Source organism: Hylobates moloch, unplaced genomic scaffold (assembly GCF_009828535.3).
Source record: "Hylobates moloch isolate HMO894 unplaced genomic scaffold, HMol_V3 SCAFFOLD_19, whole genome shotgun sequence".
In the NCBI taxonomy this organism is placed as follows: domain Eukaryota; kingdom Metazoa; phylum Chordata; class Mammalia; order Primates; family Hylobatidae; genus Hylobates; species Hylobates moloch.
Window position 1 is genome coordinate 73,916,718 of NW_026652294.1, and position 26,273 is coordinate 73,942,990.

General features: G+C 43.0%; 1 protein-coding gene across 3 annotated transcripts in view; it reads left to right on the plus strand.

Moving 5' to 3' along the window:
* Positions 1 to 5,264: 5,264 nt before the first annotated feature.
* Positions 5,265 to 26,273, plus strand: part of AK3 (adenylate kinase 3) — a 64,676-nt gene continuing 43,667 nt past the window's right edge. The window contains exons 1-3 of one of the 3 annotated variants that reach the window (XM_032137784.3): positions 19,970 to 20,220; positions 22,333 to 22,375; positions 24,086 to 24,205. In XM_032137784.3, coding sequence (XP_031993675.1) covers positions 24,145 to 24,205 — 61 coding nt within the window. In that variant the 5' untranslated portion in view covers positions 19,970 to 20,220; positions 22,333 to 22,375; positions 24,086 to 24,144. Of the gene's footprint in view, positions 5,592 to 19,969; positions 20,221 to 22,332; positions 22,376 to 24,085; positions 24,206 to 26,273 lie in introns of those variants that run through there. The other 2 variants (XM_058431217.1, XM_032137782.2) reach the window with 2 other exon arrangements.

Sequence of the window (26,273 nt, forward strand, 5' to 3'; positions counted from 1 at the left end):
TGAGATTATTTCTAGGAAATGAATATTTGTATTCAGAATCCAACTAGCTCTCATCACCTATACCATGCAAGCCCAAGTCATCATCCTCTCTCACTTGCATTATAACTTAAAACCACCATGATCACTTTATTTTCTCCCATGGCTTCTGTGGTTCAGGAACTTAGGAAGGGCTCAGCTGGATAGTTTTGGCTTGAGGTGTCTCATGCAATTGCAGTTAGACGGCTAGAGTTGGGACACCCAGGGAATAATGCACTACTCTCTCCAAGTCATCTCACGACTTCCCTAAGTGGTTTCTCCAAGTGGGCTAATCTGGACTTCCTTACAGCCTGTTGGCCTCGGGGCAGTCAGATGCCCCATGTGGCAGCCATAGGCTTCCAAAATGAATGTCCTGGTGAACAAATCAGAAGCTGCTTTGTCTTTTATGACTTAGCCTTGGAAGTCACATAATATCACTTCCACCACGCTCAATTGGACAAAACAGTCACAGAAGCCTATTCAGTTAAAGGTGGAGGGGACAGGGACCTCACCTCTTGATGGGAGAAGTGTCGAAGATAAGCTCATGAACTGGGAGTGGGCGTTGTGGCCGTCTTCGGACAATACCATTTGCCACAGTGGTTTGTTAGGCCCTGTAAGGTCTGGACCCTCATTACCTCCCTGAGCTTTCTTGTTGAATAACTTTCATTTCTTGCTATGTTCCAGGCAGAATGGCTTCTTTGGAAACTCAAGCACACTCCTCCCTCAGGACCTTTGCCTTTGTTCTTTTTCTCTCTAGAACATTCTTCCCCCAGATATTTATTTTATTTATTTGTTTATTTATTTATTTATTTACATATTTATTTATTTTTAGACAGAGTCTTACTCTGTTGCCCAGGCTGGAGTGCAATGGTGCGATCTCAGCTCACTGCAACCTCCATTTCCTGGGTTCAAGTGATTTTCCTGCCACAGCCTCTTGAGCAGATGGGATTACAGGTGTGCACCACCACGCCTAGCTAATTTTCGTTTATTTATTTATTTATTTATTGAGACAGAGTCTCACTCTGTCACCCAGGCTGCAGTGCAATGGCATGATCTTGGCTCACTGCAACCTCTGCCTCCTGGGTTCAAGTGTTCAAGTGATTCTTGTGCCTCAGCTTCCCGAGTAGCTGGGACTACAGGCACATACCATCCCGCCCAGCTAATTTTTGTATTTTCAGTAGAGACAGGGGTTTCACCACGTTGGCCAGGCTGGTCTCGAATTCCTGACCTTAAGTGATCCGCTCATCTTGGCTTCCCAAAGTGCTGGGATTACAGGTGTGAGCCAACACATCCGACCAGGATATTTATTTATTTATTGAGACAGGGTCTTGCTCTGTTGCCCAGGCTGGAGTACAATGGTGTGATCACAGCTCACTACAGCCTCAACCTTCCAGGCTCAAGCAATCCTCCCACCTCAGCTTCCCAAATAGTTGGGACCACAGGTGCACACCACCACACTGGCTAATGTTCTTCTTTTTTTGTTTTTTTTTGTTTGTTTTTTTTTTTTTTTTGTAGAGAAGAGGTGTCATTATGTTGCCTAGGCTGGTCTCAAACTCCTGGACTCTAGTGATCCTCCTGTCTTGGCCTCCCAAAGTGCTGGGATTACAGGTGTGAGCCACCACACCTGGCCTGGAGTGGATTTTTATAGTAGTGGATAACTGATGCACCTTCCTTCTCTTTGTCTCACTACAATCACTACAATCCTAGTAATTATTTCTCAAACATGAACCCTCCTATTCTTTTGTTCTCACCTAAGTAACACATAGTGTGAAGCAATATACAAACACATATACATGTCTCTTGGAAACAAGCTATATTAGTTTCCTAGAGCTACAGTAACAAATTACCACAAACTAAGGGGCTTGAAACAATAGAAAGTTATTGTCTCACAGTTCTAGTGACTACAATTCATAGCCAAGGTAAGGGCAGGTTATTCTCTCCCAAGGATCCTAGGGGAGAATCAGCTTCGTGTCTTTCTCTTGGCTTCTAGTGTCCCCAGCAATCTTTGGTATTCCTTGGCTTGTAGCTGTATAAGCCCAATATCTGCTTCCAACGTCACATGGCATTCTCCCGCTATGTTTTCAGGTCATATTGGATTAAGAGCTGACCATCTTCCCCTAGGACCTCATCTTAACTAATTATGTCTGCAAAGACCCTGTGTGCAAGTAAGGTCATGTTCTGAGGTACTGGGGATTAGGACTTCAATATATCTCCTGGGGGAATACAATTCAACCCATGACACATGCCTACCATTTCCCCCTCAGTTGTACATTGTAGAGCCCTTAAACATTTCAGTCTTCAATGTGACAAAGGCCGGGCATGATGGCTCACGCCTGTAATCCCAGCACTTTGGGAGGCCAAAGCAGGAGGATCATTTGAGGTCAGGAGTTCGAGACCAGCCTGGCCAAAATGGCAAAACTGCTACTAAAAATACAAAAATTAGCTAGGCATGGTGGTGCAGGCCTGTAGTCCCAGTTACTTGGGAGGCTGAAGCAGGAGAATCTCTTGAATCCAGGAGGCGGAGGTTGCAGTGAGCCAAGATCGAGCCACTGCACCAGCCTGGGTGACAGAGAGAGACTCCGTCTCAAAAACAAACAAAAATGACAAAACAGTTAATTCTTAGTATTTAATCAGCAAAAACCTATTGAGTGCCTAGTACGTGCAAAGCACTCATCTGGACTTTATTTGCTTCAAACTAATCTGTATAAACACTTGGTCATTAAATTAGAATTTGAATGAATTTGACCTCAGTGTTTTTCAGTTGGAACAAGGTAGGCAGTGAGGAACAGATCCATACAAAGGCCTGTGAATGGCGAAAAGACTATGCCAGGCACAGTTGCCAGGAGATTTCACAGACTGCCAGTTACTCATTTGTAATTAACAGCCTTTTGCAAAGCCAAAGTTGATTGGTGTTTTGTGGGCCTGTTAATATGACCACCACACTCAGCTTTTCGCCCCTGCAATGACAGGATGATTCCTCAGCTATTTTTGTTTGTTTGAACATTTTTTTTCCTAAACCAAATTTCCCCAGGATTTTCTTTCCGGTTTATTTTGGAGCTGGAACCTCCTATGTTCCCAGCTTTGGAGATCAGAAGTACTTTCTCCACACCTTCAGATTTTCTAGTATTGCATAAGTTGTACTTCTCCAGACTTGCTCATTCTTTAGTTAGTTCTGTTTAAGTTTTCTCATCGTTTCATTTATGTTGTTTACTTCATCCCTTCCTCTGCTTTCCATGGGTTATTTTGATGTCCTTTTCCCAATTACCTGAATTCAATGTTTAATTCATTTATTTTCATTCTTTTCATTCTTTCTTGCTTAGTAATGAGCATGTATGAGCTCTGCTGGGCACGATGGGGTGGCTCAAGCCTGTAATCCCAGCATTTGGAGAGGTCAAGGAGGGCAGATCATTTGAGGTCAAGAGTTTGAGATCAGCCTGGCCAACATGGTGAAACCCCATCTCTACTAAAAAAACAAAAATAGCAGGGTGTGGTGGCCGGTGCCTGTAATTCCAGCTACTCGGGAAGCTGAGGTATGAGAATCACTTGAACCTGGGAAGCAGAGGTTGCAGTGAGTTGAGATCGCATCACAGCACGCCAGCCTGGGCGACCAAACAAGACCCCGTCTCAGAACAAACAAACAAAACGAGGCCGGGCGCGGTGGCTCACACCTGTAATCCCAGCACTTTGGAAGGCCAAGGCAGGTGGATCACCTGAGGTCGGGAGTTTCAGACCAGCCTAACCAACATGAAGAAACCCTGTCTCTAGTAAAAATATAAACTTAGCCGGGTGCAGTAGCGCGTGCCTGTAATCCCAGCTACTCGGGAGGCTGAGGCAGGAGAATCACTTGAACCTGGAAGGCGGAGGTTGCGGTGAGCCGATTGCACTCCAGCCTGGGCAACAACAGCAAAACCCTGTCTCAAAGAAAAAAAAAATGTACAAGGTATGTATTTTCTTTCTTTCTTTTCCACATCAGAAAGTAAAGGCTAATGTTTTTTCTAAGTACCAGGCTGTCTATCTATTGAAATCCCCCATCAATTCACTCAGCTAAGATTCACTCACTGTCTCGCCCTGAAGTCATTTCTATCTTCTTTGAAATCAGTTCTGGACCTCTGAGGAGAATGGTAACTGTGTTTATTTTCAGAGAGCCTTCTTTCTGCCTTAGCATAGTGTCCCAGCACAAAGCAATGATAATAAATGGACAACCATTATTGAACATTGACCCTGTAGCTGGCATTGCACTAAGTACTACATTATTTTAACTCTTCCATTCTAATCCTCTATGCCCATTTTACAGACAAAATGATACTCACTCGAATGTTTGTCCTCTGTTTCCATTCTTGAAACATGCCAAACCTCCAGTTTTAGGGCCTTTCCCTAAAACTGGACATAGGAAGCGTCTATGTCTCTCTCTTCCATATTCTAATTAAGTACTCAGCACACATGCCATCTCTTCAAAGGCTTTCCGACCGCCTATCTACAACAGCCTGCCTCCACAGTTTCACACACTCTTTTATGTTGTTTATAAAAGAATCTCACTCAATGAAAGCTGGATTTCCTCTCCTGTAAAATGAGGTAGGCCCTCTCGGCTCAAGGTCACTCCCTGTGATTCTATACAGAGAGGGATTGGGAAGAGAGGGCGCCAGGCAGCAGAGGAGGAGGAGGAAGGAGGGAAGGGCGAAGGCGGGAGTAGGTGCAGAAGCGGGGGATCTGGCGGTCCAGGGGAGTAGAGGGGAGGGGGGATTCGAGTGGGCGCCAGGTGGAGCGGAGACAAGGGTTGTCACTGGAGCACGAAAGGGAGCGCGGTGTGTCCCGCAGGGACTGGGTAGGGCAGCGCCTGCTATGGACGAGGGGCGAGGGCTACGAAAGGGTTGTTGGAGGGGTGGATGCGGGTGGATTCCGAAACCAAGCGGCTCCAAGGGGCGACTAGAGGTGGCGAGGGGGCGCGCAGGAGTTGCCAAGGTCGGACAGAGGGGAGCGCGGTCTACCGGGCTGGGAATGGGCCGGACAGGGCGCGGGGTTCCGGGGTCGCGGAGAGGCGCCGAGGTAGATCTGAGCTGAGTGGAGGGCGCGTAGGCGTGGGTGCAGACGGGCGCTGGGGGGGATCCGGGCCCAGCGGCCGGTGGAAATGGGCCGCGCAAGAGGCTCAGGTGGGAGCTGGGCGGCCGAGCGAGCGCAGAGAGGGCGCGGCTTGCGCGGCTGGGCGGGGCCAGGCGCCGGGTGGGGGCGGGGGGTGCGCCGGGGTCGCCCAGAGGCGGGTGCGGCAGCGGGGTCCGGCGCTGTCTGGGCGGCCCCAGTGGCTGTCGGCTCACTTCCGGGAACGCCTGGGAACCGCAGTAGCCGCCTGCTAGCGGCGCTCCCAGCCGGCCGGCGCGCAGGCCAGGCCAAAGCCCTGGTGCCCGCGCGGTGCGGGCCTCAGTCTGCGGCCATGGGGGCGTCCGCGCGGCTGCTGCGAGCGGTGATCATGGGGGCCCCGGGCTCGGGCAAGGGCACCGTGTCGTCGCGCATCACTACGCACTTCGAGCTGAAGCACCTCTCCAGCGGAGACCTGCTCCGGGACAACATGCTGCGGGGCACAGGTGGGAGCTCTGGGCCCAGGGCCGGCCGTGCGCTGTCACTCGGGTCGGACTTTGCGGGCGAGGGGCCGAAGCTGGGCACGCGGGTCCCTGGCTGCGGGCGCGGCGTTTCCCTCCCGCCGCCCGGGACAGAGACCTCGGGCTGCTGAGCGACTGCGCCCCGAAACCTCCGGCCTCCGTGGGCCGCTTCGGGCGGGTTATGGGGTGGCAGTGGGGGAAGGGACTGGAAAGTTAGGTCAAGCTCGGAGTTCAGAGATGAAAGGAAACTACCGGGCTTTGTGTCAGAGGCCCAAGTCTTCCTGGCAGCCACTCTTGGGGGTCCCGCGAGCGAGCTGCTGCTTATTCAACGTGCTGGTGCATTTAGAAGACTGGCATTAGCCCTGCTAGAGTTTGTTCGTTCTGTTGTTTTGTTTTGTTTTCTTTCTTTCATGGTTTTTTTTTTTTTTGGTGTGGTTAAGCTCTATGAGATCTTGTAGTTCTGACCTTTCCCCCATATTCCGAAGGCCAAGTATTATTTACCCTTGTTGCAGTCATAAAATTACCTCATTTTGATATCCCTAGATTTCGTAGACACGAAGGCTATTCTTGTGCATGGTTATATAAAATATTTTGTTTCTTATGCCAAATAAATTCTTACAGCTCAGCACGAAAGCCAGTTAACAATCTACACTGTACAATGGGTGAATTTGTGGTATGTAAATTCTCTCTTAAGAAGGTTGTTTTTGAAAAGCCAATAGCAGGAGTTTTTTTCTCAAAAAATGTTGACCTTACTTTTCAAAATAAAACCCGTTTTGAAACTCATTTTGAAACCCATTTACATAGAAATAATGCCTACACAAGGCCTTTTTCTTTCTTTTTTTTTTTTTTACTTTTTTTTTTTTTTGTAAGGCTAGGACACAGGATAGACGTGCATGGCATAAAAAACAACGCCCTCTTTCGTTCCCTACCTCAGTCCCATTCTTCGGAGGGGAACAGAGTTTCCTTCTAGAAAGGTTTCCTTTTTAAGCGCAGATACATGTATCTTTTCTCTTTTTCTCTTTTTTTCTTTTTGGTTTGTTTGTTTTTTGAGACGGAGTCTTGCTCTGTCTGCCTCCTGGGTTCAAGCAATTCTCCTGTCTCAGCCTCCCTAGTAGCTGGGACTACAGGCGCATGCCACCACGCCGGGCTAATTTTTTGTATTTTTAGTAGAGATGGGGCTTCACTGTGTTAGCCAGGCTGGTCTCCATCTCCTGACCTCATGATCCACCCGGCTTGGCCTTCCAAAGTGCTGGGATTACAGGCGTGAGCCACCGCGCCTGGCCAACGTGTATCTTTTCTTGTATGTAATATGTGATCATACTATGTGTATATACTCTGCACCAGTGTGGTTTCACTTTGTGTCTGGGATATATTTCACATGAAAATGGACAAATCCATTTCATTCTGTTTTTGTAGGTATGTATTTTCTGAATCTAGTATGATTTATTTAACCAGTTCACACCTGTAATCCCAGCACTTTGGGAGGTCGAGGCGGGCGGATCACTTGAGCTCAGCAGTTCTAGACCAGCCTGGGCTGCATGGTAAAACTCCGTCTCTATAAAAAATTCAAAAACAATTAGCAGGGCGCAGTGGCAGGCACCTGTGGTCCTAGCTACTCGGGAGGCTGAGGAGAGAGAATCGCTTGAACCTGGGAGGCGGAGGTGGCTGTGAGCCGAGATTGCAACGCTGCACTCCAGCCTGAGCAAGACCCCATCCCAAAAAAAGAAAGAAAGAAAGAAAAAAGGTTGTTTGACTTGCTTGCTAAATGTTGTTAATGCAACATATTGAAGTAGTTAGGTAACATTAAACAGTCCCAGATACTGCTACTGGGTGGGGTCAGGTTAACCAAAGTCTAAGAGAGTAGGCCTGGCGCGATGGCTCATGCCTGTAATCCCAGCACTTTGGGGGCTGAGGCGGGCAGGTCACTTGAGGTCAGGAATTCAAGACCAGCCTAGGCAACATGGCAAAACCCCCGTCTCTCTCAAAAATACAAGAAATTAGCTGGGCATGGTGGCTCGCGCCTGTGGTCCCAGCTTCTCAGGAGGCTGAGGTGGGAGTATCACTTGAGCCCGGGATGCAGAGGTTGTCGCGAGCCGAGATTGTGCCACTGCACTCCAAGCTGGGTGACAGAGTGATACCCTGTCTCAAAAAAAGAAAGTAAAGCATATTTATTATAAAAGAAGGAAACTATATCTATTTCATGCAGATATAAAAAAGGTAAATTAAGATCCTTCATAATTCTGCCTTGCCACACAGAGATGATTATAACTAACCCTTGGGTGCATTTTCTTTTATTCTTTTTTTTCTTTTTCTTTTTTATTTCTGTTGCATTTGTATTTGCAAAATGGTTATATTCTAAAAACAAATTGTCATATTCTAAGTGATAGGTTACTTTTTTATTCTCATTTATAGTGAGCGTGTTCACACATCATTAAGCAGTCTTAAAAATGATGTTAAAGTTGGGCAGGGTGGCTCACGCCTGTAATCCCAGCACTTTGGGAGGCTGAGGTGGGTGAATCACCAGAGGTCAGGAGTTCGAGACCAGCCTGGCCAACATGGCAAAACCCTGTCTCTACTAAAAATACAAAAATTAGCCAGGCATGGTGGCGAGCGCTTGTAATCCCAGCTACTTGGGAGGCTGAGGCAGGAGAATCACTTGAACCTGGGAGGCACAGGTTGCAGTGAGCCAAGATGGCGCCATTGCACTCCAGCCTAGGTGAAAAGAGCAGAACTCCGTCTCAAAAAGAAAGATGTTTAATTTTATCAAAGTTGTATAGTTATTAAACATTTTTATTGGACATGTATATTGTTAACCATTGTTTGTTGTAATAAATACTGTTATGACTATCCCTGCACATAAACATTTGGCAACTCTTTGCTTATTTCCTTCAAATAAATTCCTAGTATGGAATTTCTACAAATATGGTACTATCAAATAATACAACAGAAGGATTGTGCCAAGTTACTTTCCAGTCATTGTTTCATGAGGGTGCTATATTTTATAACCCATGGCTGTATTTTATAGCTAAGGTTTAAAATCATCCCAGGAGATGTGATAAGGACAATGGAAACATTAGGCAACTCATTGACAGTAGTAAACCTGGAATAACTGTAGGTCGTCGCTGAAACTTGGAGTCAGGGAACTTGAATCTGACCTTAAGACATTTAATCCAGTCCTCTCTTTTATTGTATTTTATTTTTTTGAGACAGAGTCCCACTCTGTCACCCAGGCTGGAGTGCAGCGGCACGATCTCAGCTTACTGCAACCTCCGACTCCTGGGTTCAAGCGATTCTCCTGCTTCAGCCTCCCAACTCAGGTAGCTGGGACTACAGGCTTGCACCACTGTGGCTGGCTAATTTATTTTCAGTAGAGATGGTTTTGCCGTATTTGCAGGCTGGTCTCCAACTCCTGACCTCAGGTGATCCACCTGCCTCGGCCTCCCAAAGTCAGGCCTCTTTTTTAAAGATGAGGAGACTGAGTTCAGGAGAACTTGCTTGATAGTAAACAGTATTTATTGGGGGATTACGGTGAAAACGTAGATTTGTCTACGTTAAATACTCTTTTCTCTATGCAGTATTTCCCACGTTGAGATTCATGAGATAGACATGAATTAGACAATGAGATTCATGAGACAGACATTTTAGATTGACAAAAACTTATTTATTTCAAAGCAGAATTGAAACAGACAGACACAAATCTAGCACATCAAAGCTGTATTTCATGAAAATTATAGCTATTAGTTTTTAAAGCTAAGTCACTTTAAAGAAAACTATATAGTAAAGAACTATATAGTAAAGAAAAACTATACAGTGAATAATAGTTCAACTATGGTAGAAATCGTGAGGTTGACGTGTGATTGCTTAGTCTGAGAAACTGCACTGTAGCATAGTGCTTCTCAGAGACGTAACCCTGGCTAGGTGTGGTGGCTTATGCCTGTAATCTCAACACTTTGGAAGGCCAAGGCGGGAGGGTCATTTGAACCCAGGAGATTGAGACTAGCCTGGGTAACATGGTGAGAACCCATCTCTGTAAAAAATAAAAACATTAGCTGGATGTGGTGGCACGTGCCTGAAGTCTCAGTTCTCTGAGAGGCTGAGGCGAGAGGATTGCTTGAACCCAGGAGTTCGAGGCTGCAGTGGGCTGTAATAGCACCACAGTACTCACAGTGACAGAGTGAGACCCTGTCTCACAAAAAAAAAAAAGGAGACATAACCCTAGACTAGACGGCCAACCCTTATGAATCTCATTTATTCTCACCTATATGATGGGAGAGATGAATGTAGTAGATAATCTTCAAGACTTCTGTCAGTCCCTGGATTCTATATTTCTAACAAAACATTATTATGTACACCTGTGGCACATAGGCTTGCATAATTAGGATGATACTGATGGCAGAGCGGAGTTTTTTTTTTTTTTTTTGGAATGGTAAAACATTTAATTTGTAATAGGCAATTCCAAAAATGTAAAAGGATATTTCATGAAAAGATTCTTCCAAGATATTTTATGCTTATACAATCAAATGTTTACCTATGCTTCTCTTTGTGTGTTTTTTAAAACACAGATTATAGCATGCTGTATATACTGTTTTATACCTTTAACAATACTGCTTTACATATGGAGTGCCCCATTTCATTTTTTCTAATAGCTTTATTGAGATACAATTAACGTACCATATAATGTATCCATTTAAAGTATAAAACTCAGTGGATTTTAATATATTCACAGAGTTGTATAGACATCACCAAAATCAACTTTTTTTTTTTTGAAATGGAGTCTCGCTCTGTTGCCCAGGCTGGAGTGCAGTGGCACGATCTCGGCTCACTGCAACTTCCGCCTCCCACGTTCAAGTGGTTCTCCTGCCTCAGCCTCCTGAGTAGCTAGGATTACAGCCGTGAGCCACCATGCCCAGCTAATTTTTGTATTTTTAGTAGAGATGGGGTTTTACTGTGTTAGCCGGGCTGGTCTCGAACTCCCTACCTCAAGCGATCCACCCACCTCGGCTTTTCAAAGTTCTGGGATTACAGGCGTGAGCTACTGCACCTGGTCTTCATCAATTTTAAATTAATATATTTTTTCTTTAAAAAATTTTTTTCTTTTTTCTTTTTAAAATATTTTTTTGGCCAGGCATGGTGGCTCACACCTGTAATCTCAGCACTTTGGGAGGCCGAGGAAGGTGGATCATTTGAGGTCAGGGGTTTGAGATCAGCCTGGTCAACATGGTGAGACCCCGTCTCTACTAACAATACAAAATAAAATTAGTTGGGTATGGTTGTAGGCGCCTGTTGGGAAGCTGAGGCAAGAGAATGGCTTAAGCCCAGGGGGGCGGAGGTTGCACTGAGCCAAGATCGTGCCACTGCACTCCAGCCTGGGCAACACAGCGAGAATCTGTTCCCCAAAATATATATATATACATATATATGTATATATATATGTATATATATATATTCATTTATTTATATATTTATTTAGTTTACTATATATATATATATAGTCTCACCATGTTGGTCCAGGCTTGTCATGAACTCCTAGCCTCAAGTAATCCTCCCCTCCTTAGCCTCTCAAGGTGTTGGGATTACAGGCACGAGCCACAGTGCCCAACCTTTTAAAAAATTAATATTTTTTCTTTAATAATTTTAGAACATACCCATCACCCCATAAAAGAAACTTCATACCTATTAGCAGTCACTTCTGTTCCTACCCCACACCCCTCCACCTGAGCCCCTGGCAACACCAACTCACCTCCTGTCTGTTTTGAGTTTTCTATACTGGACATTTCATACAAATGCAGTCGTACAATATGTGGTCTTTTCTGACTGGCTTCTTTCATTTAGCTTAGTGTTTTCAAGGCTCATCCACACTATAGCATGTTTAGTACTTCATTCTTTTTTATCACTGAATACAATTCCATTTTATGGATGGGGCGTGTTTTATTTATCAATTCGTAAGTTGGTGAACGTTTGGGTTGTTTTCTCTTTTTCTGTTATCTTATGGGTGTACCATAGTTTGTTTAAATAACTTAAAGAACAATTTTTAAAAGGTAAGCCTGGTTATAATACTGTCTCAAAGAAAGTAGGCTTTTGCTAGATGGGTATTTTTTAACAAAATAAGTTAGGCCTTTTAAAATTCCATGGCTAGAATCTAGTAGAATCCGGGGAGCTTGTCTCTCCATCTATCCATCTCTTCATCCATCTGTCCATCTAACCATTTATTCAGGCAACTATCCATGGATCCTTTAAGCATCAGATATGTGCTAGGTAGTGGAGACACAGGAGCAACTGATTTCACTAGGTGCTCACAGAGTGTGGGCATGAGGGCAGGTGGGCAGATGGACATGTGTATTAGTCAGCTCAGGCTGCCGTAACACAATACCACACACCAGGGGGGCTTAAACCGCATAATTTATTTTCTTATGGTTCTGGAGGCTAGAAGTACAAGAACAAGGCACTGGCAGAGTTGGTTTCTGGTGAGGCCCTTCTTCCTGGCCTGTCTAGTTGCCTTCTCACTGTTCTCACGTGGCCTTTCCTCTGTAAGCAGGCATCTCTGATATCTCCTCCTCCTCTTATAAAGACACCAGGCTTATTGGATTAGTGCCCTCCGCTTATGATCTCATTTAATCTTAATTACCTCCTTTAAATCCCTATTTCCAAATATAGTCACCCTGGGGGTTAGGTTCCAACATACAGATTTAGGGGAGACATAATTCCATCTATAACAACATGTAAACACGTAGTCACTGGAGTGATATGTGTCGCAATAGAGACAAGTCTGTGACATTTGGAAATCCAGAGGGGGAGCTTCCCATTCCCTAGGAGGTTGAGGGACACTTGACCATGAAGGGCCTTTTAGGATGTGTGTTGAAAAATCAGTAAGAGCTTACCATGCAGCTTGGGTAAAGGCTACGAGGATCCATGTATGTAGAGCTCCTTGCTGGGGGTGTGGTTGCAGGGTAAAGTGCCAATGGGGAGGATGAGGGAGGAGGAGAAATAAGATGAGGCTGGACCCAGGTGGGCATTTATGTAGTTGTCAAAATCAGAATTTATCCGAAGCAGAGTGAATGGGAAGGGGAGTGTAGACCTGGAACAGGAACTCTTTCTGGATGCTTCACTGAAGAGGAGAGAGATGGAGTGATGGTTAGCGGGAGGAACAATGGTCAAGGGAGGTTTTCATTTTTAATATAATTCTTGTGCAATATTCCATGCATCAGAGTATTATAAGGTCTGGGTATGGTTAGAAGAAGACTAAAATGAACATCATTTACCCATCACCAGAGAGAAACAAGGACTTTGGGGGCTCTCCAGTTCCCCTTCCATGCACATCTCCTTCCTGCTTCCCAGAGGTAACCACTTTGTTGACTCAAGTGTTTATTATTTGAGAAAGTTTTTTTTTTTAAGCCCTTGATTGGGTGTAAAGCTATCATTTAACTAATTTCCTGACATTCTCCTAGTTTTATTTTGTTTTGACACATTTTTAAAGTTAAGTTTTATGTCATTTATATAATGCTAAAAGCATTTTGGCAGGAACTAGATTAATTCTCTGTAGCCGTTTCTCTTGGCACCTGTGAAAGAGAACTGCTGGTTGGCGGGTGGCTCACCCCTGTAACCCCAGCACTTTGGGAGGCTAAGGCAGTAGGATCACTAGAGTCCAGGAGTTTGAGACAAGCCTGGGCAACATAGTGAGACCCCTATCTCTACAAAAAATAAAAAAAAATTAGCCAGTCATGATGGTGCTTGCCTATAGCCCTAACTACTTGGGAAGCTAAGCTGGGAGGATCGCTTGAGCCCAGGGGTTTGAGACTGCAGTGAGTTATAATCATGCCACAGCACTGGCTCTTTGAAAAAAAAAAAAAAAGAGAGAGAGAGAACCGTTATTTACAGTTTGGTCAGGTCCCTCTTCTGTGCTTCATAACTGCTCAAACTAAGTTTGAATAAGCTCATTCAGATATGAGGTGTGGTTGATTTGGGTAACATGAAACTTTAAAGGGAGATACAGAATTTAAAATGGCTTTTTATGTAATATAAACATTTATTTCTCATACTAATGTCTCCATGTTTTAGGATTTCTAGTTATTATCCTTAAAAGTTGATTCTGAGTTTCCCTATTTTTCTCTAACCTTCTTTTCCTACTTTTGTGTATAACTTTGTAGAAAATTAGCTTATTATAAATAATTTACTTCTAAACTGCCTTTTGTGTTTTGTGGAAGTGCCCAGATTTGTTACTTTTTGAATCAAAAAAGGAAATACAGTTGGCCTTGAACAACTTTGGGGTTAGGGTTGCTGATTCCTAGTGTAGTCGAAAATCCACATGTAACTTTTGACATCCCCAAAACTTAAATAGCCTACTGTTGACCAGAAGCCTTACCGATAACATACACAATTGATTCACATATATTTTATATGATATATGTATTGTATACTGTATTCTTATAATAAACCAAGTGAGAGAAAAAAATGTTATTAAGAAATTATCAGCCATGTGCAGTGGCTCATGCCTGTAATCCCAGCACTTTGGGAAGCCAAGATGGGAGGATCACTTAAGCCCAGGAGTTCAAGACCAGCTTGGGCAAAGCAAGACTCCCTCTCTACAAAAAAAAAAAAAAAAAATTAGCCGGGCGTTGTGGTGTGTGCCTGTTTTCCCAGCTACTTGAGAGGTTGAGGTGGGAGGATCACTTGGACCTAGCACGTCGAGGCTGCAGTGAGCTATGATCACACCACTGCCGTCCAGCATGGATGTCAGAGCGAGACCCTGTCTCTAAAAAAAGAAAATCATAAGAAAAGAAAATATATTTACTGTTTGTTAAATGGAAGCGGATCATCATAAAGGTCTTCATCCCCACTGTCTTCGCGTCAAGTAGACTGAGGAGGAGGAGGAGTCAGTTTTGTTGCCTAAGAGTGGCAGAGGAAGAGGTGGCCCTATGCAGTTCAAACCCATGTTGTTCAAGGGTCCACTCTAGAATTTTTCTGAGGAGTCTGTTAAGATGTAATATTAAATGTAGGTAATCAAATGGATAAAAGTTTACCATATCTCCAGAGAACATGCTGGTTAAGAGTCTTTGCATATAATTTTGGGAGGGGTAAATATATTTGAAATGTAATATGTAAACTGCTTAGACTCAGGATTAAGGAGTTAAGTCTTTTTTTTAAATAAGCTTCAATTGAAGCATTATAGGCTCCAGATTTTAATAAATATTGTGGATAAATGCTTACTGATATAGAAAGTTCATGATATAGACACCATGAAATACTGTGCAGCCATAAAAATGAACAAGATTATGTCCTTTGCAGGGACATGGATGGAGCTGGAGGCCATTATCCTTAGCAAACTAATGCAGGAAAAGAAAACCAAATACCTCATGTTCTCACTTATAAGTGGGAGCTAAATGATGAGAACACATGGACCCATAGAGGGAACAATTCACACTAGGGGCTTTCAGAGGATGGAAGTGGGGAGGAGGGAGAGGATCAGGAAAAATAACTAATGGATACTAGGCTTAATACCTGGGTGATGAAATAATCTGTACAACAAACCCCTATGACACAAGTTCACCTATGTAACAAACCTGCACATATATCCCTGAAATTATAATAAAAATTATGAAACAACAACAAGAACAATAACATAAAAACACTTGACATTTGAGAAAGAATGGCAATATCAGTAGGTAAAACCAACATCAACAGTTACAAGATCATCCTTCCAGCCAAGTAAGGCAATCAAAAGATGTGCAGATCAGGTAGCAGAAACTCGGTCCATAATTATCAAAGTGGAAGTTCACAGAGCAATTATAATTGAGAAGATAAAAACTCATGTAACTTCCATTCAGTACTGCAATTTAAAATTAGATTTTTTTCACAATAACCATATACAAGATAATATATTTAACACATAAAACAAAAGAGAAAAATAACAATTCTTTCTTATCACACAAAAATCTATTTAGAATGTTTAAGATATCAATCTATTCTCAATGTCTTTCTTGTTCTAATTAAATCATACAAACATAAAAAAGTTCGTGATAAATGAAAAACAGATTATTAGACTACACATAGGATTATCTATCTATATATAAACAAAACAAAAATACCTGGTTTTTGTTTTGTTTTTGTTTTTCCTGAGACAAGGTCTTGCTCTGTCACCAAGGCTGGAGTGCAGTAGTGCGGTCATGGCTCACTGCAGCCTTGACCTCCTGGGCTCAAGCAATCCTCCCACCTCAGTTTCCTGAATAGCTGGGACCACAGGCAATGAAAGTTTTTGTATTATCATTAACAATAGGGAGGAGGGAGGGATAGCATTAGGAGATATACCTAATGCTAAATGACGAGTTAATGGGTGCAGCACACCAACATGGCACATGTATACATATGTAACAAACCTGCACATTGTGCACATGTACCCTAAAACTTAAAGTGTAATAATAATAAAATTAAAAAAACAAAAACAATAATTATCTCTGAGTAGTGATGAGACTATGAGTGGTTTTTTATTTTTTTTCTTACTGGGAATTTTTCATCTGTTCTATTTTTTAACAAACAAAATCTGTGTTGAGATTTAATTCACATACCATACAATTACCCCTTGTCAAGTGTATGATTCAGTGGTTTTTAGCATATCCAAAGTTGTCCAACCATCACCTCAATCAATTTTAGAACATTTTTATCACTCCAAAAAGAAACGCTGTTCTCATTAGCAGTCATTACCCATTTCTCCCCAACCCTCCCAGCCTTTGGCAACTACTAATCTTCTTCCCATCTCTTTAGATTTGCCTATTCTAAACATTTTATGCAAATGGAATCCTACGATATATAGTCTTTTGTGTCTGGCTTCTTTCACTGAGCATGTTTGAAGGTTCATCTATGCTGTAACATGTATCAGTACTTCATTTCTTTTTTTGCTGAATAATATCCCATTGTCTTGATATACCACATTTTATTTATCTGTTCATCAGTTGATGGACATTTGACTTGTTTCTACTTTGTTATTTTAAATAATGCCACTATGAACATTCGTTTACAAGTTTTTGTGTAGACATATTTCTTTTTCTTTTTTTTTTTTTAAGAGACACAGTCTCTTCTCTGTCACCCAGGCTGGAGTGCAGTGGTGCAATCATAACTCAACAGCAGCAGCGCTGAACTCCTGCGCCCAAGCGATCCTCCCACCTGCGCCTCCCAAGTAGCTGAGGCTACAGGCGTGCACCACAATGCCCGTATTTGTTTTATTTAGACGTAGGGTCTTGCTGTGTTGCCCAGGCTGGTCAGGAACTCTTAGGCTTGAGCAGTCTTCCTGTGTTGGCTCCCAAAACATTGGGATTACAGGCATGAGCCACCACAGCTGGCCATTTGTTTTTATTTCTCATGGGCATATAGCGAGGGGAGGAATTGCTATCTCTTATGGTAACTGTCTTCCTCCCCGCCCCCCTCCCCGAAAGACAGGGTCTTGCTCTGTCACCCAGGCTGGAGTACAGTGGCGCGATTATGGCTGACTGCAGCATTGAGCTCCTGGGCCTCAGCCTCCTGAATAGCTGGAACTAGAAACACATACCAATCACCCAGCTAATTTAAAAAATTTTATTTAAGCTGGGTGCGGTGGCTCATGCCTGTAATCACAGCACTTTGGGAGGCAAAGGTGGGTAGATCACCCAAAGTCAGGAGTTCAACACCAGCCTGACCAACATGGTGAAACCCTGTCCCTACTAAAAATACAAAATTAGCTGTGTGTGGTGGCACATGCCTGTAATCCCAGCTACTCAGGAGGTGGAGGCAGGAGACTCGCTTGAACCCGGGAGGCAGAGGTTGCAGTGAGCCAAGATTGCCCCATTGCACTCCAGCCTGGGCAAAAAGAGCAAAACTCCATCTCAAAATATATATATATATTTGTAGAGACATGGTCTTGCTGTGTTGCCCAGGCTGGTCTTGAACTCCTGGCCTCAAGTGAAACTCCTTCCTTGGCCTCCCAAAGTGCTGGGATTGCAGGTGTGAGTCACCACACAGGGCTTGGTAACCGTGTTCAACCTTTAAAAAAACTACCACACTGTTTTACAAATTGGCTACACCATTTTATAATGCTACCCAGCAATATATGAGGGTTACAGTTTCTCCACATTCTTACCAACACTTGTTTTTATTTATTTTTTTGTTTGAGACACAGTTGCACTCTGTCGCCCAGACTGGAGTGCAGTGGCAGCTAGTCAGCTCACTGCAACCTCTGCCTCCCAGGTTCAAGCAATTCTCCTGCCTTAGCCTCCCAGTTAGCTGGGACTACAGGGGTGCACCACCACACCCAGCTAATTTTTGTATTGCTAGTAGAGACAGGGTTTCACCATTTTGGTCAGGCTGGTCTCGAACTCCTGACCTCAGGTGATGTGCCTGCCTCGACCTCCCGAAGTGCTGGGATTACAGGCATGAGCCACCGCGCCTGGCCTAACACTTGTTTTTAAAGGCATATGTTGTTTTATTGTGCTTCTCAGGTACTGTATTTTTTTTTTTACAAATCTAAGTTTTGTGGCAACTCTGTGTCAAGCAAGGCTGTTGGTCCCATTTTTCCAACACGTGCGCACTTCCCATTTCTGTTTTACATTTTTAGTAACTTTTGCAATATTTAAAATATTTTCATTGTTATATCTGTTAAAGTGATCTGTGATCAGTGATCTTTGATGTTACTATTATAATTGTTTTGGGGTGCCATGAACTACACCCATATAAGATGGCAAACTTAATTGATAAATGTTATGTGTGTTCTGACTGCTCCACTAACTAGCCATTCCCTTGTCTCTCTCTCCTCGAGCTTCCCTATTCCCTGAGACACAACAATATTGAAATTAGGCCAGTTAATAACCCTACAGTGGCCTCTAAGTGTTCAAGTTGAAGGAAGAGAGTGGCACATCTCTCACTTTAAATCAAAAGCTAGAAATGATTAAGCTTAGTGAGGAAGGCATGCTGAAAACCAAGACAGGCTGAAACTAGGCTTCTTGCACCAGTTAGCCAAGTTGTAAGTGCAAAGGAAGACCTTGAAGGAAATTAAAAGTGCTGCTCCTACTGGAGCACAAGAAAGTGAAACAGCCTTGTTGCTGATATGGAGAAAGCTTGCGTGGTCTGGAAAGAAGATCCAACCAGCCACATCATCCATTCAGCCAAAGCCCAATCCAGAGCAAGGCCCTAATTCTCTTCAATTCATTGAAGGCTGAGAGATGTGTTGAAGCTGCAGAATAAAAATTTGAAGCTAGCAGAGGTTGGTTCATGGGGTTTAAGGAAAGAAGCCGTCTCTATAACATGAAAGTGCGAGTGCCGATGTAGAAGCTGCAGCAAGTTATCCAGAAAATCTAGCTAAGATCATTGATGAAGGTGTCTACACTAACAGATTTTCAATGTAAACAAAACAGCCTTCTGTTGGAAAAAGATGCCATCTAGGACTTCCATTGCTGGAGAAGAGAAGTCAATGCTTGACTTCAAAGCTTCAAAGGACAGGCTGACTCTCTTGCTAGGGACTAATGCAGCTGGTGACTTTAAGTTGAAGCCGGTGCTCATTTACCATTCCAAAAATCCTAGGGCCTTGAGAATTATCTAAATCTACCCTGCCTGTGCTCTGTAAATGGAATGACAAAGCCTGGATGACAGCACATCTGTTTATAGCACGGTTTACTGACTATTTGAAGCCCACTGTTGAGAACTATTGTTGAGAGAAAAAGATTCGTTTGAAAGTATTACTGCTCATTGACAATGCACCTGGTCACCCAAAAGCTCTGCTGGAGATGTACAAGGAAATTCTTGTTGTTTTCATGCCTGCTGACACAACATCCATTCTGTAGCCCATGGATCAAGGAGTAATTTCAACTCTCAAGTTTTATTATTTAAAAAATACATTTCATAAGGTTCAGCTGCTATATAGGTAGTGATTTCTCTGATGGATTTGGGCAAAGTAAATAGAAAAACTTAGGGAAAGGATGCGCCATTCTAGATGCCGGGAAGAACACTCATGATTCAGGAAGAAGGTCAAAGTGTCAACATTAACAGGAGTTTGGAAGAAGTTGATTCCAACCCTCATGGATGACTTTAAGGGGTTCAAGCCTTCAATGTAGGAAGTAATTACACATATGGTGGAAATAGCAAGAGAACTAGGATCAGAAGTGGAGCCTGAAGATGTGACTGGATTGCTGCAAGCTCATAAAACTTGAATGGATGAGGAGTTGCTTTTAATGAATGAGCAAAGAACATGGTTTCTTGAGGTAGAATCTAGTCCTGGTGAAGATGCTGTGAGCATTATTCAAATGGCAACAAAGGATTTAGAATATGACTTAAACTTAGTTGAAAAAGGAGCAGAGGGTCTGAGAGGATAGCCTACAGTTTTGAAAGAAGTTCTACTGTGGATAAAATACTATCACACAACACTGCATGCTACAGAGTAGTTTTTGGTGAAAAGAAGAGTCAGTTGATGAGGCAGACTTTATTGTTGTCTTATTTTACGCAATTGCACAGCCACCTCATCGATTAGCAACCTCCATCCTGATCAGTCAGCAGCCATCAGCCGTGGAGGCAAGACCCTCCATCAGCAAAAAGATTAAGACTCTCCGAAGGCTCAGATGATCATTAACATTTTTTAGCAATAAAACTATTTTAAATTAAGGTAGGTACATTGTTATTTTAGACATAATGCTATTGCACTTAATAGACTACAATGTAATGTAAATCTATAACTTTTATATGCACTGAGGAACCAAAAAATTTGTGTGACTCACATATTCACTTTATTGTAGTGGTCTGGAACCAAATCCACAATATCTCCAGGGTAGGCCTGTATGTGCCTTTTGACTATAACCATGTTCGTGAATGTGAAGTAGTATCTCCTTGTGGTTTTCATTTGACTTCCCTAATGATTAAGGATGTTGATCTGTGTTCATGGGCTTATTGGCCATTTGTATATCTTTGAAGAAATGTGTATTCAGATCCTATACCCATTTAACATTTTTTTAAATTGTTGAGTTGTAAGAGTTCTTTAGATATTCTAGATACAAATTCCTTACCAGATACATGATTTGCAAAATTTTTCTTCCATCCCATGCTATGCATTGTTTTTTCACTTCTTTTCTTTTTTCTTTTGTTTTGTTTTGTTTTGGTTTTCTTTTCTTTTCTTTTCTTTTCTTTTTTCTTTTTCGTTTCGTTTCGTTTCGTTTCGTTTCGTTTCGTCTCGTTTCTTTTTTACCAGATGGGGTTTTGGCCAGGCGCAGTGGCTCACGCTTGTAATCCCAGCACTTTGGGAGGCCGAGGCGGGCGGATCACGAGGTCAGGAGATCGAGGCCATCCTGGCTAACATGGTGAAACCCTGCCTCTACTAAAAAATACCAAAAAATTAGCCGGGCGTGGTAGCGGACGCCTGTAGTCCCAGCTACTCGAGCGGCTGAGGCAGGAGAATGGCGTGAACCCCAGAGGCGGAGCTTGCAGTGAGCCGAGATTGCGCCACTGCACTCCAGCCTGGGTGACAGAGCGAGACTCCGTGTCAAAAAAAAAAAAAAAAGATGGGATTTCACCATGTTGGCCAGGCTGGTCTCGAACTCCTGACCTCAGGTGATCTGCCCAACTCAGCCTGCCAAAGTGCTGGGATTACAGGCAGGAGCCACTGCACCCGGCCTCACTTTCTTAATGGTGTTCTTTGAAGCACAAAGTTTTTAATTTTAATGAAGTCCAATGTATCTATTTGTTTCCTTTGTTAGTTGTGCTCCCGGTTTGATATCTAGAAACCATTGCCTAATGCATAGTGATGAAGATTTATACCTGTGTTTTCTATTAAGAGTTTTTAGGCTGGACGCAGTGGCTCACACCTGTAATCCCAGCACTTTGGGAGGCCGAGGCGGGCAGATCACGAGGTCAGGAGTTCGAGCCTGGCCAACATGGTGAAACCCTGTCTCTACTAAAAATACAAAAATTAGCTGGGCATGGTGGTGGGCACCTGTAATCCCAGCTACTTGGGAGGCTGAGGCAGGAGAATCACTTGAACCTGGGAGGGGGAGGTTGCAGTGAGCCAAGATTACATCATTGCACTTTAGCCTGGGTGACAAGAGCGAGACTCTGTCTCAAAAAAAAAAAAAAAAAAAAAAAAAGTTTAGTAGCTTAAGCACTTACATTTAGGTTTATGACCTATATTGAGTTAATTTTTATACATGGTAGAGGTCTAACTTCATTCCTTTTCATCTGGATGTTTATTTGTCCCAGGAGCATTTGTGAAAAAGACTACTTTTTCTTCATTCATTTATTTTCGCATCCTATTAAAAATCAGTTTACTATAAATTTGAAAGGTTATTTCTGGACTTTCAATTCTATGATTTTTTTTTTTTTTTTGAGACAGGGTCTCACTCTGTTGCCCAGGCTGGAGTGCAGTAGCATGATCATGGCTTATTGTAGCCTTGACCTCCTGGGCTCAAGCAATCCTCCCACCTCAGTCTCCTGAGTAGCTGAGACTACAGCCGTGTGCCACCACACCCAGCTAATTTTTTAATCTTTTGTAGAGATGGGGTCTCACCATGTTGCCTAAGCTGATCTCAAACCGTTGGCTTTAGACATAGTTTTACTTCTTTTTATCTGGATGCTTTGTATTTCTTTTTCTGGACTAATTACCTTGGCTAGAATCTCTAATATTGTATAGAAGTGGCAAGGGCAGAGAATCTTTTCTTACAGCTATTCATATACTGATAAAATTAAGTACTTTATTAATTAACCACATCTTCTAACCCATCTGTTGCAGCTGGTTGGGGATTTAGAAGAGGGCTTGGCCTGAAGAGTGAGAGGTGAGGGGAGAGGCCAATAACAGGTTTTTTTGGGACTTGGCCCTAGAGAATTGCATGTTTTTACATTTTTTTTCCAAATGCTGTTGATGAGGTTGAAGCTGTCCCTCCCCAGAGCAGTGGTCAAAAGCCTGGAGACAGAGAGGTTCACATATTAAGTATAAGGCTGTTTTAGTGAGTCCTGAGCTCTCCATCTGCCAAGCCCTCTTCTAAGTGCAGTCTGCAAATCTAGCTGCACACCTGCCACATGACAGCCTGTGTCCATGCAGTTACTGTTCTTGGTTAAAAATCTGAAGTTTCATGAATCTGACAATTTAGAATATGTTCTTGGTTAAAAGTCTAAAGTTTCATGAATCTGACAATTTAGAACCTGTTTTGGGGTCCGTATGGCAATTCATACCAAGAGTTAGGAAAATGTTCATATATACCTTGACCCTTTAATCTGACATCTGGGAATTTATTTATTGGAAATAATCCCAAAGAGGAATAAAATAAAAGAAAAGCAAAAAAACAAGAGTCTTTGGTGATGAGGAAAAATCAAGACTAATTTACACAATTTAAATGTCCAGCAGTACTGCTGTCATAAAGTGTAGTTTTATATATTTATTTCTAAATATCTTATATTTGGAGTGTAATATGGTTACCTAAAATGACTATATAAAACCATGGAAAAGTATTTATTAAATAATGCTAAGTGACAAAAAGAACATAAAATTGTAGATACACAGATTATGATGGTATTACGGTTCTGAAGGTATAGAAATAGTTTGGTAAGGGCACGTGAAGAAATTAAAATACTATTGCATAAGAGTGACATATAGTTGTAGGTAATATTATTAAATTGTTCGTAAATCATTTTCCAGAGTGTTTTGTTAGTAAAAATATAACATAATCACAATACTAATCTGGTTAAAAACTGAATTGTGTCACGATAGCAGCACCTGTTTTACAGGATTGGAAAAGTCTCTCTAATAACATGATAGCAGGCATTTAAACGGAATCATTTCAAAATAATCATGATTTCAAATTCTTATTTTTAAAGAAAATAATTTCAGCTATTTCATAATTTTTTCTGGTAGGAAATACAGAACAGTACATATATATTTTTAAAAACACTCAATTCTATCACACGGAGATAACTACTATTAACATATTGGTCTATACCTTTGCATATTTTTTCTGTCTATATATTTACATTTATATATTTTTCCATAATGAAGAATCTGAAGTTTAGATTATTTTGTAACCTTTGTTTTTGTTTTTGTTTTTGAGACAGAGTCTCACTCTGTTGCCCAGGCTGAAGTGCAATGGCACGATCTCGGCTCGCTGCAACCTCTGCCTCCTGGGTTCAAGCGATTCTCCTGCCTCCCACCTGGGTTCAAGCTACTCCCAAGTAGCTGGGATTACAGGCACCCGCCATCGTGTCCGGCTAATTTTTTTATTTCTGTAGAGACTGGGTTTCACCATGTTGGCCAGGCTAGTCTTGAACTCCTTTCCTCAGGTGATCCACCCACCTCGGCCTCCCAAAGTGCTAGGATTACAGGTATGAGCCACTGCTCCCGGCCGTAACCTTTCTTTTTATCAGAAAAGTTGATGATGCACATTTTCAGATGAGTATGCCATTCAGACTTCCCCTTTAGGCAACTCGTTCCGAGGTGCCTGGAATGGGATAAAACAAATGCACTTACTGATTTTTTCCCCCTTTTGCTGTAGAAATTGGCGTGTTAGCCAAGGCTTTCATTGACCAAGGGAAACTCATCCCAGATGATGTCATGACTCGGCTGGCCCTTCATGAGCTGAAAAATCTCACCCAGTATAGCTGGCTGTTGGATGGTAAGTGGAGTCTCCTGAACATTTCACCTGCCCAAAATAATGAGTGCTGGCAGGAGAATGAGCATTTCATGGGCTTCAGACAGACGTCAAGGATGGTGGTTTGGGGAGAGGGGTGCTTGGGACTATCCTGAAACCAGTCATCTTCTCTGGGACCAGTTCTGTATCCAAATGGAAAGAGGGAAGTGAATTGCATGATTTCTAAGCTCCCTTCAGATGTAACTTTAGTTCCTTTCCCTTTTCTTTGAGAATGTTTTGTGATATGGGAGGGTCACCACAGAAGAAGCAAGACCCAAGAGTAATTTACAATAAGCTGCAAACTTTCCCTAGCCAGAGGTGTGGCAGAATCCTTGAGGGTAGGTTGATTTTTAGTTTTGTTAATACAGAGAGGACACAAAAGAGATTTGTTTCAGTTGAGTCCTGAGCTCTCACTAAAACTGGGATAAACTTGGGATAAGCCTTTTCTTCAAGAAGATCTGAGTGATAATATCCTTTTTTGGAAGAGGATAGCTAATCTAGTCTTCCCTCCTGCTCAGCCCCATTCACCCACCTTCGCACACAGGCATGCGTGCACTCAGTGCTGCCCTTGCCAAGCCCTGCAGCCCTGACTTGCTTGCTTTATCTAAGAAGTTTCTGAAGTCCTTGTCCTTGTGGAAAGTACATTCTAGTAGAAGGCAAGTAGTAAACAAGTCAGCAAAAACTTGGATAAGCCCAGATACAAGTGCTAAGAGGTAAATTAGAAGTTGATGTGGGCCGGAGGCAGTGGCGCACACCTTTAATCCCAGCACTTTGGGAGGCCAAGGTGGGCGGATCACCTAAGTCAGGAGTTCAAGACCAGCCTGGCCAACATGGTGAAACCCCATCTCTACTAAAAATACAAAAATTAGCCGGGCGTGATGGCGCACACCTGTAACCCCAGCTACTCGGGAGGCTGAGACAGGGGAATTGCTTGAACCGGGAGGCAGAGGCTACAGTGAACCGAGATCACGCCACTGCACTCCAGCCTGGGTGACAGAGTGAGATTCTGTCTCAGAAAAAGAAAAAGAAGTTGACGTGAACAGAGAGTAATGTAGTGGAGAAGCAGGCACTTTTTTTTTTTTTTAATTGAGATAGCGTCTGGCTCTGTTGCCCAGGCTGGAGTGCGACGGTGCAATCTCCTCTCACTGCAACCTCCTCCTCCTCGGTTCAAGTGATTCTCCTGCCTCAGCCTCCTGAGTAGCTGGGATTACAGGTGCCCACCACCACACGTGGCTAATTTTTGTATTTTTAGTAGAGATAGGGTTTCACTATGTTGGCCAGACTGGTCTCAAACTCCTGGCCTCAAGTGATCTGCCCACCTCAGCCTCCAAAAGTGCTGGGATTACAAGTATGAGCCATCGCACCTGGCGTCTTCTCCTTTTTAAAACAAAATATGTTGCATGGTTCAGAATTCAAAATTTTGTTTTAAAAAGTTTAATGAAAAGTCTTGCTTCTTTATGAGGTGGAAGGGGCTGGAAAACATTCCGGTTTGTGGGAGGTCTCGAGGAATGAGTGGGATTACATGGGTGCAGAGACAGGTTATCTCTGGCAGCAGGAACAAGGTAAACTAAGGTAGGCTGCTGCTGCTGCCCAGGGAAGGGCCATTATTTCTCCCAAATCCAGCTTTCCTGGGTATAGTTTTAGTCATTGTCATTGTCACTTTAGCACATTGTAAGGTCTAGGTCACTGGCAAATTTTTCCACATTTCATTGTTAACAAGAAAATGTAATTTTTCAGACAATATCTTTGCTCTAACAAATTATGCATGTGCAGTTTTAACCTTTGTCACTTTTTTTTTTTGGAGACAGTGTCTTGCTGTGTCACCAGGCTGCAGTGCAGTGGGGTCATCATGGCTTATTGCAGCCTTGACCTCCTGAACTCAGGTGATCCTCCTGCCTCAGCCTCCTGAGTAGCTGGGACCATAGGCATGCACCACCACGCCCTGCTAATTTTGTTGTCGTTGTTATTTATAGAGAAGGGGTCTTGCTATATTGCCCAGGCTGCTCTCAAACTCCTGGGCTCAAGCAGTCCTCCTCCTGCCTTAGCCTCTCAA